The sequence below is a fragment of the Chanodichthys erythropterus genome, chromosome 24 (assembly GCF_024489055.1).
Source record: "Chanodichthys erythropterus isolate Z2021 chromosome 24, ASM2448905v1, whole genome shotgun sequence".
NCBI classification, from domain to species: Eukaryota; Metazoa; Chordata; class Actinopteri; order Cypriniformes; family Xenocyprididae; genus Chanodichthys; species Chanodichthys erythropterus.
Window position 1 is genome coordinate 7,321,936 of NC_090244.1, and position 14,301 is coordinate 7,336,236.

Consider the following 14,301-nt stretch of genomic DNA (forward strand, 5'->3'; position numbering starts at 1 on the left):
CTCTCATACCATTAGCTATGCATAACTGACAGGAAATTAACAGGTATACAAGCATGCTGTATATGTCTGTCAATTGGCCATTACCGGACAAAGTGTGCGAATGTGTAAACGTTACAGTCTGCTATATCAGTTAGCACATTTAGTGAATAGCAACACGTTCGCGCATTTCACAACCAAGCATATTTTAGCACATTCACGTCTATCATAATATGCTATTCAACTGCATGCAGTTAATCGATCTAACGCGTGTATCCAACGTATCTATGCATATTAATAACAAGTCGAATATCAACAGAAAAGCATTCTATTTATAAGCATTTTTATGAGATAAAGTTATATAGATAGATGTAAATATAAGGCAAATATATATGTACGCTTATATAAAAAAAACACGTCAAATAATTTAAGTATATCAACAGAAAAGCATTCTATTTATAAGCATTTTTATGAGATAAAGTTATATAGAGTTATATAGATAGGCCTAGATGTAAATATAAGGCAAATATATATGTACGCTTATATAGAAAAAACACGTCAAATAATTTAAGTAAAACTAAATCACTTACTCAGAAACTGTATCTTCAGCTGGATCAAGTCGCTCTTCAAAATGCAGACGTTCATCGTCAGAGTCGTGTTCTTCTTCCGAGGAAAAAGTGAACTCTTCCTCACTGTCCAGGACCATCTGAAGAGCCTGCTCACCTGAGTAGCGTGCCATCTTCCAAACGCGCAGGAAAGCGAATGAATCTGATGAAACTTGATGCTTTTTAAGACGCTGTTAGGGGCGTTTACAGTTTGCATAAATCGCCTCAGCGCATTATCTTATGAATAGAGCGCTCTGCGCGTGGGCGGGCACACATTAAAGATAATTAGGTAAGACAGGAGAAACAGTACCTCTCTTTACTTTTATACTGATTACATAAAGGGAGAATATTTTTTTTAGAATTTATTTGTTTCGTTTAAAAGTAGACACTTAAAGCTTTGCAAAGACATATCTCTCATGTCCATGTAGCATGTATAAGCCATCTATTTTAGTTACTTTTAGTGAAGTTTTAGAACGATGTTTGCAGAGACGGAGATGGCAGGACAGCACACCCTGTATATTTTATTTATTTTTAAAAAGCACAAAGTTTTATTTTGATTGTGAGTGTACACAAAAAAAAGAAGACATTCTATAGTTTCAATTGATATATTACTTATGTCTCTATGATAAAAAATGACGGAGTATTTTAAGTCTGTTTTGCTGCAATGTGAAAAAAAAACTGCAAAACGCGCCGGCGCGTTTTTAGACCTCAGAGTGTTAATTCTAAATGAATGAAAGCCCCTGTTGGGAGTGAAAGACCCTGACTGGTGCCCTGAACTAGGGAAAGGGGGGAAGTGGTGATGTACTCATAACAACACCTTAAGAGACGTGTGTCCAAAAATCACAACGTCAGCGGTGACTTGAGTACCAATCCCTATTTTACTTTGTGTCCTTTGATGGACAAAGTAAAAATCACTACAGCTCATTTTAAATAGTCTGTGTATAATCAGAGCGTTTCAATAATAAATAGGCTATAGGCTATTTTGCATCCAAATACATAGTGCATGGAAACATTTGGATTTATGCCAAATTGGTTTCTATTTCAGTTTAGCTTTAAATTAATTCGTTTTGGCTTGACGTTTATATATTTTTCATTCTTTGTCATTCTTTTTCATTCATCTGTTTTTCTGAATACCATTAAATTGAAAAGATTTGTAGCGTGAGGGGAACTAAAATAGCCTACGTAGTGGTGCCCCCCTATGGTATTGAAATGAATAACTTGAATATTATAACAAAATTTAGCAATTTTAGGCTGTTGTTGTTTCGCTTAAAAAAAGGTTAGCTAATGAATGGCAATATAATTTGTTTATTTTATAATTATATATATTGTATAGAACAATTTAAAGGATTTGTTGTGGAAATAGCCTAAAATACACGTTTAGCAAATTTTTTGTAAAAATTTAGTTTTTACCGGCATAGGGGCATTTCAATCCCATATGGGGGCAACACTACGTAGGATATTTTAGTTCCCTTCGCACTACAAATCTTTTCAATTTAATGATATTCTAATGGTATTCTATTCTTCATCGTTTAATTATAATTTAACATAATCTTGTAGGTTAATGAAAGGATCACATCGGTTGAAGGTCGGGGGGGGAAACGAAATTATATTGAAAATATAATTTTCAACTAATATTTTCTCATATTTCAGGTTTATTTCAATTAGCATAAATATTTGTAATAGTTTTAGTTTTTTTTAGTATAGGCTAATAACCTTGCCTAGGCAAAACATCCACAGAACTGCAGTAGCCCCTACAGTCATTTTTACAGCTGTTTAAGCCACGAATATTTACAAATATTCACAAATTATTTAATGCCGTCTGAGACACAATCTCTGACCGGAAGTCTCAGACTCATTGAGGCCAATAAACCTACAGCTGCAAAGATAATTTACATAAGGCTACTCTTAAGAATAATGACACAAATGTTGGAAATGTAAACCTTTTATGAGGTACTGTCTCCACTTTCATTTATCAGTTTTATTTTGATAAATAGGTCTATGACAATAGCATTATTGTTGTATAGCCTATCCGTAGCGCCAGGCCTGTTTACCGGTAGGCTATTTTAGCTACATTATTTTTGAATAAAATGCGACTGAAACACCAATGAGAATTAGGCCTATCTGAGATTTTTTTCTCTCAAAAACTTAATTCTGACTTGGTGCATGTGACAATCCGTTGCGAGTTATTTTCCAGAAAATAAGGAATGCTAAATGACAAAATTGTGCTTTATTAGGCTATTAGAAACTGCATATACGCCAATAAAACAATAATTTTGTGTTCATTACTCTGCACTGCCATCTGCAACAAAAGGTATTTTACACTATAATTGTTTCTGCTTTTTGAGTGCAGAAGTGTGATAAAGGCACTGATAGGCTATATGAAGTCTCTATTATAGATTAGATAAAGGTATTTTTCGTACAAGTCACGTACAAAATATGTGGTTTTAATGAGATATGTCATTTTAACGACTTAAATATGTCGTTTGAACGAGAAAAGATGCCGTTTGAATGACATAATATGTCGTTTGAACGACATATGTCGTTTGAACGAGAAAAGATGTTGTTTGAATGACATATGTCGTTTGAACGACATAAGATGTCGTTTCAACGACATAATGTCTTTTGAACGAGAAAAGATGTCGTTTGAACGACATAATTGAGTAGAAAAATAATATGAATGTGGCAGCAATGCGCCACCATAACTTATAGCTATGTTACACATAAAAGGTAATTTTCAAAAATCCAAATTTCACAAATCCATAATAGGGACACTTTAAAACAATTTAAGTTGGGGTCTGTTCCCCTAAAATGGGAGTGACAGTTAAGGGGTTACAATCTTTTCAATAGAAAACCATTTTACAGAAAAGGCACTACAGACTTAATGTACTGGTAGACATCTAACTGATGAACAGATGCAGGCAGATGGATGAGCCCAGAATGTAAATGTGAAGTGCAAGTTTTATATTAAGCAATAGTATGATGTTTCCTTAATAGCATTAAAATTGACAAATATTGCATTTCTCTATGGTCAACTTGGTAGTAGGCAATGTTTATAGCAAGCAGTGTTTGAGGGAAATTTGGTTCTTTTTATATCATATTTTTAGTGCAGTAAGCCAAATGGAGCATTTTCCATGTTAAACATTTTAAATTTTGCCTGTCGGTGTACTCTTATATGATAAAGAGTTCACCTGATTTTGTCTAGTTAGATACATTTAGGATAATGACAGTGGAATGATTACTTTCTAATTTCTAAAATTTCTAAAATTTTCATGATTTCTTTTTATTTTCAGGATGTTATCCAGAATGCCCAGAAGATAAGCCTATTTATGATGAAAAAAAACAGATATGTGTGGAGAAATGTATACTACCACCAGAACCTACTACATCTACCCCTACACCGACAACTACCACAAAGTCTACTAAAACAACACCAGAACCTACCACATCATCTACCCCTACACCATCACCGTCACCATGTATTAAATGTGTGTGGTCTGAATGGTTTAATGTATATAATCCTGCATTAGGAGGTTGGGATGACTTGGAGACTTTTGAAAATATTGCAGGAAGTGGAAAACGGATCTGTGAAAAGCCCGAAGATATTGAATGTAGGGCTGTGGGCCAACCTGACATGAGCTTTGAAGATTATATTCATCATTCAAAACAAGTTGCCCAGTGCAATGTTTCATATGGATTGGTGTGTAAGAAAGGAAAACAGAATGCCCGACCCTATAAATGTGTTGACTATGAAATAAGGGTTTACTGCTGCTTCGATTGTACACCGCCAACACCATCAACAACAACAGTATTTACGACATCACCTATTACATTACCAAAGCCTACCACATCATCTACCACTACACCGACAACTACTACAAAATCTACAACACCAACAAAACCTACAGCATCAACTACCCCTACACCATCAACTACCACAAAGTCTACTAAAACAACACCAGAACCTACCACATCATCTACCCCTACATCAACAACTACCACAAAGTCTACTAAAACAACACCAGAACATACCACATCAACACCAGAACCTACTGCATCATCTACCCCTACACTGATGACTACTACAAAATCTACAACACGTGCAACACCTACAGCATCACCTATCCGTACACCAACAATTTCCACAAAGTCTACTAAAACAACAACAGAACCTACCACATCCTCTAGCCCTACACCGACGATTACTACAAAATCTACTAAAACAACACCAGAACCTACCACATCATCTACGCCTACTCAGACAATTTCCACAAAGTCTACTAAAACAACACCAGAACCTACCACATCATCTACGCCTACTCAGACAATTTCCACAAAGTCTACTAAAACAACACCAGAAACTACCACATCATCTACTCCTACACCGACAACTACCACAAAGTCTACTAAAACAACACCAGAACCTACCACATCAACACCAGAACCTACTGCATCATCTACCCCTACACTGATGGCTACTACAAAATCTACAACACATGCAACACCTACAGCATCACCTATCCATACACCAACAATTTCCACAAAGTCTACTAAAACAACAACAGAACCTACAGCATCATCTACCCCTACACCAACAACTACCACAAAGTCTACTAAAACAACACCAGAATCTACCACATCATCTTCTCCTACACCAACAATTACCACAAAGTCTACTAAAACAACACCAGAACCTACCACATCATCTACCCCTACACCATCACCGTCATCATGTATTAAATGTGTGTGGTCTGAATGGTTTAATGTATATAATCCTGCATTAGGAGGTGGGGATGACTTGGAGACTTTTGAAAATATTGCAGGAAGTGGAAAACGGATCTGTGAAAAGCCAGAAGATATTGAATGTAGGGCTGTGGGCCAACCTGACATGAGCTTTGAAGATTATATTCATCATTCAAAACAAGTTGCCCAGTGCAATGTTTCATATGGATTGGTGTGTAAGAAAGGAAAACAGAATGCCCGACCCTATAAATGTGTTGACTATGAAATAAGGGTTTACTGCTGCTTCGATTGTACACCGCCAACACCATCAACAACAACAGTATTTACGACATCACCTATTACAATACCAAAGCCTACCACATCATCTACCACTACACCGACAACTACTACAAAATCTACAACACCAACAAAACCTACAGCATCAACTACCCCTACACCATCAACTACCACAAAGTCTACTAAAACAACACCAGAACCTACCACATCATCTACTCCTACACAAACAACTACCACAAAGTCTACTAAAACAACACCAGAACCTACCACATCATCTACCCCTACATCAACAACTACCACAAAGTCTACTAAAACAACACCAGAACATACCACATCAACACCAGAACCTACTGCATCATCTACCCCTACACTGATGACTACTACAAAATCTACAACACGTGCAACACCTACAGCATCACCTATCCGTACACCAACAATTTCCACAAAGTCTACTAAAACAACAACAGAACCTACCACATCCTCTACCCCTACACCGACGATTACTACAAAATCTACTAAAACAACACCAGAACCTACCACATCATCTACGCCTACTCAGACAATTTCCACAAAGTCTACTAAAACAACACCAGAAACTACCACATCATCTACGACTACTCAGACAATTTCCACAAATTCTACTAAAACAACACCAGAAACTACCACATCATCTACTCCTACACCAACAATTTCCACAAAGTCTCCTAAAACAACAACAGAACCTACCACATCCTCTACCCCTACACCGACGATTACTACAAAATCTACAACACCAACAAAACCTACAGCATCATCTACCCCTACACCAACAACTTCCACAAAGTCTACTAAAACAACACCAGAACCTACCACATCATCTACTCCTACACCGACAACTACCACAAAGTCTACTAAAACAACACCAGAACCTACCACATCAACACCAGAACCTACTGCATCATCTACCCATACACTGATGGCTACTACAAAATCTACAACACATGCAACACCTACAGCATCACCTATCCATACACCAACAATTTCCACAAAGTCTACTAAAACAACAACAGAACCTACAGCATCATCTACCCCTACACCAACAACTACCACAAAGTCTACTAAAACAACACCAGAATCTACCACATCATCTTCTCCTACACCAACAATTACCACAAAGTCTACTAAAACAACACCAGAACCTACCACATCATCTACCCCTACATCAACAACTACCACAAAGTCTACTAAAACAACACCAGAACCTACCACATCATCTACCCCTACACCATCACCGTCATCATGTATTAAATGTGTGTGGTCTGAATGGTTTAATGTATATAATCCTGCATTAGGAGGTGGGGATGACTTGGAGACTTTTGAAAATATTGCAGGAAGTGGAAAACGGATCTGTGAAAAGCCCGAAGATATTGAATGTAGGGCTGTGGGCCAACCTGACATGAGCTTTGAAGATTATATTCATCATTCAAAACAAGTTGCCCAGTGCAATGTTTCATATGGATTGGTGTGTAAGAAAGGAAAACAGAATGCCCGACCCTATAAATGTGTTGACTATGAAATAAGGGTTTACTGCTGCTTCGATTGTACATGGCCAACACCATCAACAACAACAGTATTTACCTCATCACCTATTACAATACCAAAGCCTACCACATCATCTACCCCTACACCGACAACTACTACAAAATCTACAACACCAACAAAACCTACAGCATCAACTACCCCTACACCAACTACCACAAAGTCTACTAAAACAACACCAGAACCTACCACATCATCTACCCCTACACAAACAACTTCAACAAAGTCTACTAAAACAACACCAGAAACTACCACATCATCTACTCCTACACCAACAATTACCACAAAGTCTACTAAAACAACACCAGAACCTACCACATCATCTACCCCTACACCAACAACTACCACAAAGTCTACTAAAACAACACCAGAACCTACCACATCATCTACCCATACACCGACGACTACTACAAAATCTATAACACCAACAAAACCTACAGCATCATCTAGCCCTACACCATCAACATCCACAAAGTCTACTAAAATAACAACTGAAACTGCCACATCATCTACCCCTACACCAGCAACTACCGCAAAGTCTACTAAAACAACACCAGAACCTACCACATCATCTACCCCTACACTGATGACTACTACAAAATCTACAACACATGCAACACCTACAGCATCACCTATCCGTACACCAACAATTTCCACAAAGTCTACTAAAACAACAACAGAACCTACCACATCCTCTACCCTTACACCGACGATTACTACAAAATCTACAACACCAACAAAACCTACAGCATCATCTACCCCTACACCAACAACTTCCACAAAGTCTACTAAAACAACACCAGAACCTACCACATCATCTACGCCTACACCGACAACTACAACAAAGTCTACTAAAACAACACCAGAACCTACCGCATCATCTACCCATACACTGATGACTACTACAAAATCTACAACACATGCAATACCTACAGAATCACCTATCCATACACCAACAATTTCCACAAAGTCTACTAAAACAACAACAGAACCTACAGCATCATCTACCCCTACATCAACAACTACCACAAAGTCTACTAAAACAACTCCAGAATATACCACATCATCTACCCCTACACCAACAACTACCACAAAGTCTACTAAAACAACTCCAGAATATACCACATCATCTACTCCTACACCGACAACTACCACAAAGTCTACTAAAACACCAGAACCTACAGCATCATCTACCCCTACACCAACAACATCCACAAAGTCTACTAAAACAACAACTGAAACTGCCACATCATCTACCCCTACACCAGCAACTACCGCAAAGTCTACTAAAACAACACCAGAACCTACCACATCATCTACCCCTACACTGATGACTACTACAAAATCTATAACACATGCAACACCTACAGCATCACCTATCCATACACCAACAATTTCCACAAAGTCTTCTAAAACAACAACAGAACCTACAGCATCATCTACCCCTACACCAACAGCTACCACAAAGTCTACTAAAACAACACCAGAATCTACCACATCATCTTCTCCTACACCAACAATTACCACAAAGTCTACTAAAACACCAGAACCTACAGCATCATCTACCCCTACACCAACAACTACCACAAAGTCTACTAAAACAACACCAGAACCTACCACATCATCTACCCCTACACCATCACCGTCATCATGTATTAAATGTGTGTGGTCTGAATGGTTTAATGTATATAATCCTGCATTAGGAGGTGGGGATGACTTGGAGACTTTTGAAAATATTGCAGGAAGTGGAAAACGGATCTGTGAAAAGCCCGAAGATATTGAATGTAGGGCTGTGGGCCAACCTGACATGAGCTTTGAAGATTATATTCATCATTCAAAACAAGTTGCCCAGTGCAATGTTTCATATGGATTGGTGTGTAAGAAAGGAAAACAGAATGCCCGACCCTATAAATGTGTTGACTATGAAATAAGGGTTTACTGCTGCTTCGATTGTACATGGCCAACACCATCAACAACAACAGTATTTACCTCATCACCTATTACAATACCAAAGCCTACCACATCATCTACCCCTACACTGACAAGTACTACAAAATCTACAACACCAACAAAACCTACAGCATCAACTACCCCTACACCAACTACCACAAAGTCTACTAAAACAACACCAGAACCTACCACATCATCTACCCCTACACAAACAACTTCAACAAAGTCTACTAAAACAACACCAGAAACTACCACATCATCTACTCCTACACCAACAATTACCACAAAGTCTACTAAAACAACACCAGAACCTACCACATCATCTACCCCTACACCAACAACTACCACAAAGTCTACTAAAACAACTCCAGAATATACCACATCATCTACCCCTACACCGACAACTACCACAAAGTCTACTAAAACAACTCCAGAATATACCACATCATCTACTCCTACACCGACAACTACCACAAAGTCTACTAAAACACCAGAACCTACAGCATCATCTACCCCTACACCAACAACTACCACAAAGTCTACTAAAACAACACCAGAACCTACCACATCAACTACTCCTACACCAACAATTACCACAAAGTCTACTAAAACGACAACAGAACCTACCACATCATCTACCCATACACCGACGACTACTACAAAATCTACAACACCAACAAAACCTACAGCATCATCTAGCCCTACACCATCAACATCCACAAAGTCTACTAAAATAACAACTGAAACTGCCACATCATCTACCCCTACACCAGCAACTACCGCAAAGTCTACTAAAACAACACCAGAACCTACCACATCATCTACCCCTACACTGATGACTACTACAAAATCTACAACACATGCAACACCTACAGCATCACCTATCCGTACACCAACAATTTCCACAAAGTCTACTAAAACAACAACAGAACCTACCACATCCTCTACCCTTTCACCGACGATTACTACAAAATCTACAACACCAACAAAACCTACAGCATCTTCTACCCCTACACGATCAACTTCCACAAACTCTACTAAAACAACACCAGAACCGACGACTAAAACAAAATCTACAACACCAACAAAACCTACAGCATCTTCTATCCCTACACGATCAACTTCCACAAAGTCTACTAAAACAACTCCAGACAATACCACATCATCTACTCCTACACCGACAACTATCACAAACTCTACTAAAACAACACCAGAACCGACAACTACTACAAAATCTACAACACCAGAACCTACCACATCATCTACTCCTACACCAACAATTACCACAAAGTCTACTAAAACGACAACAGAACCTACCACATCATCTACCCATACACCGACGACTACTACAAAATCTACAGCATCATCTAGCCCTACACCATCAACATCCACAAAGTCTACTAAAACAACAACTGAAAATGCCACATCATCTACCCTTACACCAACAACTACCGCAAAGTCTACTAAAACAACACCAGAACCTACCACATCATCTACCCCTACACTGATGACTACTACAAAATCTACAACACCTACAAAACCTACAGCATCATCTACCCCTACACCAACAACTTCCACAAAGTCTACTAAAACAACACCAGAATCTACCACATCATCTTCTCCTACACCAACTATTACCACAGAGTCTACTAAAACAACACCAGAACATACCACATCAAAACCAAAACCTACTGCATCATCTACCCCTACACTGATGACTACTACAAAATCTACAACACATGCAACACCCACAGCATCACCTATCCATACACCAGCAATTTCCACAAAGTCTACTAAAACAACAACAGAACTTACCACATCCTCTACCCCTACTCCGATGATTAATACAAAATCTACAACACCAAGAAAACCTACAGCATCATCTACCCCTACACCAACAACTTCCACAAAGTCTACTAAAACAACACCAGAACCTACCACATCATCCACGCCTACTCAAACAATTTCCACAAAGTCTACTAAAACAACACCAGAAACTACCACATCATCTACTCCTACACCGACAACTACCACAAAGTCTACTAAAACAACACCAGAACCTACCACATCAACACCAGAACCTACTGCATTATCTACCCATACACTGATGGCTACTACAAAATCTACAACACATGCAATACCTACAGCATCACCTATCCATACACCAACAATTTCCACAAAGTCTACTAAAACAACAACAGAACCTACAGCATCACCTATCCATACACCAACAACTACCACAAAGTCAACTAAAACAACACCAGAATCTACCACATCATCTTCTCCTACACCAACAGTTACCACAAAGTCTACTAAAACGACACCAGAACCTACAACATCAACACCAGAACCTACCACATCATCTACTCCTACACCAACAATTACCACAAAGTCTACTAAAACGACAACAGAACCTACCACATCATCTACCCATACACCGACGACTACTACAAAATCTACAACACCAACAAAACCTACAGCATCATCTAGCCCTACACCATCAACATCCACAAAGTCTACTAAAACAACAACTGAAACTGCCACATCATCTACCCTTACACCAACAAATACCGCAAAGTCTACTAAAACAACACCAGAACCTACCACATCATCTACGCCTACTCAAACAATTTCCACAAAGTCTACTAAAACAACACCAGAAACTACCACAGCATCTACTCCTACACCGACAACTACCACAAAGTCTACTAAAACAACACCAGAACCTACCACATCAACACCAGAACCTACTGCATTATCTACCCATACACTGATGGCTACTACAAAATCTACAACACATGCAATACCTACAGCATCACCTATCCATACACCAGCAATTTCCACAAAGTCTACTAAAACAACAACAGAACTTACCACATCCTCTACCCCTACTCCGATGATTAATACAAAATCTACAACACCAAGAAAACCTACAGCATCATCTACCCCTACACCAACAACTTCCACAAAGTCTACTAAAACAACACCAGAACCTACCACATCATCTACGCCTACTCAGACAATTTCCACAAAGTCTACTAAAACAACACCAGAAACTACCACATCATCTACTCCTACACCGACAACTACCACAAAGTCTACTAAAACAACACCAGAACCTACCACATCAACACCAGAACCTACTGCATCATCTACCCATACACTGATGGCTACTACAAAATCTACAACACATGCAATACCTACAGCATCACCTATCCATACACCAACAATTTCCACAAAGTCTACTAAAACAACAACAGAACCTACAGCATCACCTATCCATACACCAACAACTACCACAAAGTCAACTAAAACAACACCAGAATCTACCACATCATCTTCTCCTACACCAACAGTTACCACAAAGTCTACTAAAACGACACCAGAACCTACAACATCAACACCAGAACCTACCACATCATCTACTCCTACACCAACAATTACCACAAAGTCTACTAAAACGACAACAGAACCTACCACATCATCTACCCATACACCGACGACTACTACAAAATCTACAACACCAACAAAACCTACAGCATCATCTAGCCCTACACCATCAACATCCACAAAGTCTACTAAAACAACAACTGAAACTGCCACATCATCTACCCTTACACCAACAACTACCGCAAAGTCTACTAAAACAACACCAGAACCTACCACATCATCTACCCCTACACTGATGACTACTACAAAATCTACAACACCTACAAAACCTACAGCATCATCTACCCCTACACCAACTTCCACAAAGTCTACTACAACAACACCAGAATCTACCACATCATCTTCTCCTACACCAACAACTGCCACAAAGTCTACTAAAACAACACCAGAACCTACAACATCAACACCACAACCTACCACATCATCTACCCCTGTAACGATAACAACTTTAATAATATATACTTCTCCTGAAGTAACATCAAGTAAAGTGACTCGCCATCAAATAAACACAACATCAAATCCTACCAAATCAACACCAGAACCTACCACATCACCTATACCGACAACTACTACAAAATCTACAATACCTACAAAACCTACAGCATCATCTACCCCTACACCATCAACTTCCACAAAGTCTACTAAAACAACACCTGAAATTGCCACATCATCTACCACTACACCAACAACTACCACAAAGTCTTCTAAAACAACACCAAAATCTACCACATCTACCCCTACACTGATGACTACTACAAAATCTACAACACCTACAAAACCTACAGCATCATCTACCCCTACACCAACTTCCACAAAGTCTACTAAAACAACACCAGAATCTACCACATCATCTTCTCCTACACCAACAACTGCCACAAAGTCTACTAAAACAACACCAGAACCTACAACATCAACACCACAACCTACCACATCATCTACCCCTGTAACGATAACAACTTTAATAATATATACTTCTCCTGAAGTAACATCAAGTAAAGTGACTCGCCATCAAATAAACACAACATCAAATCCTACCAAATCAACACCAGAACCTACCACATCACCTATACCGACAACTACTACAAAATCTACAATACCTACAAAACCTACAGCATCATCTACCCCTACACCATCAACTTCCACAAAGTCTACTAAAACAACACCTGAAATTGCCACATCATCTACCACTACACCAACAACTACCACAAAGTCTACTAAAACAACACCAAAATCTACCACATCATCTTCTCCTACACCAACAATCACCACAAAGTCTACTAAAACAACACCAGAACCTACCACATCATCTACCCCTACGTCAACAACTACCACAAAGTCCACTAAAACAACTACAGAACATACCACATCATCTACTCCTACACCGACAATTACCGCAAAGTCTACTAAAACAACACCAGAACCTACCACATCATCTACTCCTACACCAACAATTACCACAAAGTCTACTAAAACAACACCAGAACCTACCACATCATCTAGCCATACACCGATGACTATTACAAAATCTACAACACCAACAAAACCTACAGCATCTTCTACCCCTACACCATCAACTTCCACAAAGTCTACTAAAACAACAACTGAAACTGCCACATCATCTACCCCTACACCAACAACTACCACAAAGTCTACTAAAACAACACCAGAACCTATTAAATCATCTAGCCCTACACCGACGATTACTACAAAATCTACCCCTGTGACG

General features: G+C 38.8%; 1 protein-coding gene across 1 annotated transcript in view; it reads left to right on the forward strand.

The window, feature by feature from the left end:
* LOC137015601 (mucin-5AC-like) overlaps window positions 1-14,301 on the forward strand; it is a 69,159-nt gene that overhangs the window by 39,144 nt on the left and 15,714 nt on the right. Inside the window, exon 26 of the mRNA XM_067380648.1 lies at window positions 3,872-14,222. Coding sequence (XP_067236749.1) covers window positions 3,872-14,222 — 10,351 coding nt within the window. The remainder of the gene's footprint in view (window positions 1-3,871; window positions 14,223-14,301) is intronic.